Source organism: Corvus brachyrhynchos, unplaced genomic scaffold (assembly GCF_000691975.1).
Source record: "Corvus brachyrhynchos isolate BGI_N302 unplaced genomic scaffold, ASM69197v1 scaffold182, whole genome shotgun sequence".
Lineage (NCBI taxonomy): Eukaryota > Metazoa > Chordata > Aves > Passeriformes > Corvidae > Corvus > Corvus brachyrhynchos.
The window spans coordinates 18,557-23,284 of record NW_008236807.1 but is presented as its reverse complement, the minus strand read 5'-3'; the positions used below and the strand labels follow the sequence as shown (position 1 = coordinate 23,284).

General features: G+C 61.6%; 1 protein-coding gene across 1 annotated transcript; it reads right to left on the bottom strand.

Annotated features, from left to right (window-relative positions):
* Nucleotides 1–103: 103 nt before the first annotated feature.
* Nucleotides 104–3,428, bottom strand: SMO (smoothened, frizzled class receptor). The gene is made up of 10 exons (XM_017727976.1): nt 3,205–3,428; nt 2,417–2,626; nt 2,167–2,339; nt 1,817–2,036; nt 1,611–1,734; nt 1,442–1,534; nt 1,141–1,249; nt 817–1,002; nt 381–529; nt 104–294 (listed from the first exon to the last, which is right to left on the bottom strand). Exons 1-10 carry the CDS (start codon nt 3,349–3,351, stop codon nt 119–121), a joined length of 1,587 nt encoding a protein of 528 aa, XP_017583465.1. The 5' UTR covers nt 3,352–3,428; the 3' UTR covers nt 104–118.
* Between the last annotated feature and the right edge of the window lie 1,300 nt (nt 3,429–4,728).

Sequence of the window (4,728 nt, the reverse complement as noted above, 5' to 3'; positions counted from 1 at the left end):
CCTCTGGTGGCCCGGGGGGCCGCGGGGTGAGGGGGCTGTGAGTGGCCACCTCCCCGCCCGTGCCGGCCACCACCCCCAACTCTGCCTCCCCGCACAGCCCCGACACCCCCAGCGCGGCTCATCCCCCAGAAATCCCCCGCACGATCCCCAAGCACTTGCCAGGTGTCGCCACGGGTGTCACGGAGATGTCCTGGGGCAGGATAGCCCCTCTCCTGGCCACCATCTTGGTGACGTGCTGGGCCCACGCCGAGGACACGTCGGCCGACGGCTCGTTGATGTCAAACGCCAAACCAGCTGCAGGGACAGGGGTGTCCGGTCAAGGGGGGGACAGTGAGGACCCCAGGGTGCTGCTGGGGACATCCCCTGCCACAGGCACGTACCCACGGGGCCGTCGTGGGACACGGTGTGCATGCTGAAGGACAGCTCCTGGCCCGGGTCGCGCAGCAGCTCCTTGCGCTTGGAGAAGGCCTTGGCGATCATCTTGCTCTTCTTGATCCTCTTGGGTTGGTCATCGCTCTGCCCCGTCAGCCTGGGGACACGGAGGGGCACAGAGGGGACGTGGAGGGGCACAGGTGTCACAGCTGGGGGCACAGGGACCCTCCCCATCTCCCCCTCCCGTGCTGGATGGGCACACCATGCTGGGGAATGGGTTCCCTGGGGATGGAGGTGTCCCACAAATGGGAGAGGCCACCCCATTCCTGAGCTGCTGTGAGCCCACAGCTCATTGAGCTGAGGGACAAACATCTGGGGAATGTCCTCCAAAATCCCATTGGATGGGGCAGGAGGGGAGCTCGGGTGACACTCTCGGGGTCCCACCTGCACCAGGTGCGCTTCCAGATGAGCAGGGTGGCCTTGGTCCAGACCCAGGTGCTCATGGAGACGCCGGTGCCGAACATGGCGAAGAGGTTGATCTTCTCCACCAGGAGGCTCGGCCGGTTCTTGATCTCGCAGTCCGGGATGGGTTTGTTGGTCTGCGTGGCGATGGTCACGTTGGCCTCGCACCTGCGGGGATGCACGGGGGATGGTGGCTGTAGGGCCAGGGCCCCGCGGCGATGCGGTGGCACCGCTGGTGGAGGACACGGGGCCATCCCCGCTGCGGTGCGGGGTGCCGGGGGCCACCCCTGTCCCCGTCCCACTCACAGGACGTATTCCCGGAAGCTGCGCTCCCACTCGGCCTGGTTGAAGAAGTCGTAGAAGTGGCAGCCAAAGGTGATGAAGACGAAGCCAAAGGCCAAGAAGCCGAAGATGCCTGGAAGAGAAGAGGGACATCCCCGCTTCAGCCAAACCCCCGGTGACACCGAGACAAAGACGCTGCACTGGGCCTGTGCCACCGCCACTGCAGCTTTGTCCCCCACTGCCACCACCCCTGGTGACTTCAGGGGACAAAATGTCCCCATTCCCACCCCAATTCCCTCGGGAACAGTGCTGGGGGAGCCCTCACCCAGGCGCAGCATGGTCTCGTTGATCTTGCTGGCCGCCTTCTCGCTCAGCAGCCCGGGGTGGTTGCTCTTGATGGAGTAGAGCGTCATTACCCCTGTGGTGGAGGATGAGGGGGTCAGGGTGTGGGGACACCCACGGCGACCCCACCCCTTCCCAGAGCCCACACCTACCCCGGATGAGGAAATAGCCCCCCACAATGAGCACGAGCCCGATGGGCGCCAGCACGAAGCCGGCTCGGTAGCGGTAGTTCTTGTAGCCCACGAAGCAGATGCCACTGACGGAGTCACCGTCCACCTGGCAGGGACAGGGACAGCAGGGTCAGCTGGCTGTGTGGGCGTCGCCCTGAGACATCGCCCCGTGACGGCGGCCCCGTTACCTGCGCCACAGCCAGGATGGCCACGGTGAGCACGAAGGGGATGGACCAGGTGATGAGGTGGAAGTAGGAGGTCTTGCCCAGCAGCGGCTGGTAGGTGGTGCCCAGCGCCTTGAAGGACGTGTGCCAGGCGTAGGTGAGCATGACAAACCAGATGACCCCCGACATCAGCGAGTAGTACACGATGACGAAGATGATGACGCAGGACAGCGTCTCGTTGGAGCTGCAGAGACAAGCGTGTCACCAACCTCCCCGAGGGGACGCGCAGGAGGAAGGGGGTCTCACCCTCCAAGAGCCCTCCTTGGTGCCCGGGACAGCTCTGGTGGTGGGCTGGGGACGGAGGTGACACCTACGTGGGCTCCCCGAGCCGCATGGTGCCGTCGGCCCGGCACACGATCTCTTTGCGGGCGCCGTCCATGAACTGTGCCAGCCAGCCGATGCTGCCCACGAAGAAGCAGGCGTTGACGTAGAACAGGATGACGGCGGGGTAGCGGTTGGAGTTCCTCCAGTCGGCAACAAACGTGGCCTGGGGGGTGGAGAATGTGACAGCTCAGTGCCCGGTCCCCTTTTGGGGACACCTCCCCGTGTTCCCCCGCGTCTCACCAGGGTGAAGAAGGTGCAGAAGATGGTGACGGAGCTGAAGGCGGCGATGTAGACGTGCATCTCGCGGTGCTCCTTCTCGGTGAAGAGCGGGTTCTGGCACTGGATGCCGCAGCCCTCCACGTCCTCGTACCAGCTCTTGGGGTTGTCTGTCCTCACCAGCGGCGCCTCGCACTGCCCCGAGCTGTTGAACTTGATGTTCTGGACCTCATTCTGCCAGAGGGGAAACGAGGCTCTGAGGAGGAGGAGGAAGACGAAGAGGAGGAGGAGGAGGAGGAGACACCCCCGTGGCCAAGATGGACACCAGTCCCCCATGGAGGGCAGGGGACAGTTGGGTTTCATAGTCACTGTGGAATCATGGAATGGTTTGTGTGGAAAGGACCTTAAAGCCCCTCCAGTGCCACCTCTGCCATGGGCAGGGACACCTCCCACTGTGCCAGGCTGCTCCAGCCCCAATGTCCAGCCTAGCCTTGGCCACTGCCAGGGATCCAGGGGCAGCCCCAGCTGCTCTGGGCACCCTGGGCCAGGGCCTGCCCACCCTCCCAGCCAGCAATTCCCAATTCCCAATCTCCCATCCAGCCCTGCCCTCTGGCACTGGGAAGCCATTCCCTGGCTCCTGGCCCTCCAGGCCTTGTCCCCAGTCCCTCTGCAGCTCTCCTGGAGCCCCTTTAGGCCCTGCAAGGGGCTCTCAGCTCTCCCTGGATCCTTCTCTTCTCCAGACTGACCAACACCAACCCTTTTCTCCTCCAGAAAGGAATTTCCCTTCCCATCCCCGTGTGCCCGCGCCGTACCGGGCACCCCTCGGGGAAGCGGTCGGTGGTGCACTTGAGGAAGTCGGGCCAGCCGCGCTCACGCTCCACGATGGTGCAGGGTGCCCGGGTGGCCTGGCACAGGGTCTGGCTGGGCAGCTCCACCTGCCCATCCTCGCACTTGGGCATGTACACGGCGCAGAGCAGGGGCTGGATGACGTCCCAGCAGCGCGGGGCGTTGCGCAGGCCTGCGGGGAGGGGACAGCGCCGTCACCACCCCGGGCACGGGGGGGACAGCCCCCCTGCCATAGGGGCTCAGCCCCCGTCCCTGCTGTACTGCTCCCCTCTGTACTGTACCCCCTGTACTGCTCTTCTCCACACTGTGCCCACCCCCAGCCCCTGATAAACCATTTTCTATACTGCCCCCATCCCCATTCCCCCAATAAACCATTTTCTATATGTACCCATCCCCAGCCCCCAATAAACCATTTTCTATACTGCCCCCATCCCCAGACTCCTGCCATGCAAATATCTGTACTGTAGCCATCCCCTACCTCCCGCTACACTGCTCCCCTCTACATGAATCCATCCCCTGTCCCCTGCTACAGAGGTTTCCATACTGTACCCATGCCCAGCCCCCCTCTATCCACTTTTCTACACTGTACCCGTCCCCACTCCCTTGCTCTACAGTTTTCTATACTGTACTCACCCCCACTCCCCCTCTACACACTTTTCTACACTGTACCCATCCCCACTCCCTTGCTCTACAGTTTTCTATACTGTACTCACCCCCACTCCCCCTCTACACACTTTTCTACACTGTACCCATCCCCACTCCCTTGCTCTACAGTTTTCTATACTGTACTCACCCCCACTCCCCCTCTACACACTTTTCTACACTGTACCCATCCCCACTCCCTTGCTCTACAGTTTTCTATACTGTACTCACCCCCACTCCCCCTCTACACACTTTTCTACACTGTACCCATCCCCACTCCCTTGCTCTACAGTTTTCTATACTGTACTCACCCCCACTCCCCCTCTACACACTTTTCTACACTGTACCCATCCCCACTCCCTTGCTCTACAGTTTTCTATACTGTACTCACCCCCACTCCCCCTCTACACACTTTTCTACACTGTACCCATCCCCACTCCCCTGCCATCCACTTTTCTATACTGTACTCATCCCCACTCCCCCTCTATCCACTTTTCTATACTGTACCCATCCCCCCTCCCCCTCTATCCACTTTTCTATACTGTACCCATCCCCCCTCCCCCTCTATCCACTTTTCTATACTGTACCCATCCCCCCTCCCCCTCTATCCACTTTTCTATACTGTACCCATCCCCCCTCCCCCTCTATCCACTTTTCTATACTGTACCCATCCCCCCTCCCCCTCTATCCACTTTTCTATACTGTACCCATCCCCCCTCCCCCTCTATCCACTTTTCTATACTGTACCCATCCCCACTCCCCCTCTATCCACTTTTCTACGCTGTACCCATCCCCACTCCCCCTCTATTCACTTTTCTATACTGTACTCATCCCCCCTCCCCCCCTCT

Bases quoted from the DNA above. Each gene is read 5' to 3' on its own strand.
- SMO (XM_017727976.1), bottom strand. From the start codon at position 3,351: ATGCCCAAGTGCGAGGATGGGCAGGTGGAGCTGCCCAGCCAGACCCTG. The intron at 2,627-3,204 runs GTACGGCGCGGG...CCCCTCTGGCAG, and splicing joins GCTTCCCCGAGGGGTGCCCG to AATGAGGTCCAGAACATCAA. The intron at 530-816 runs GTGGGACCCCGA...CCGTGTCCCCAG, and splicing joins TGGAAGCGCACCTGGTGCAG to GCTGACGGGGCAGAGCGATG.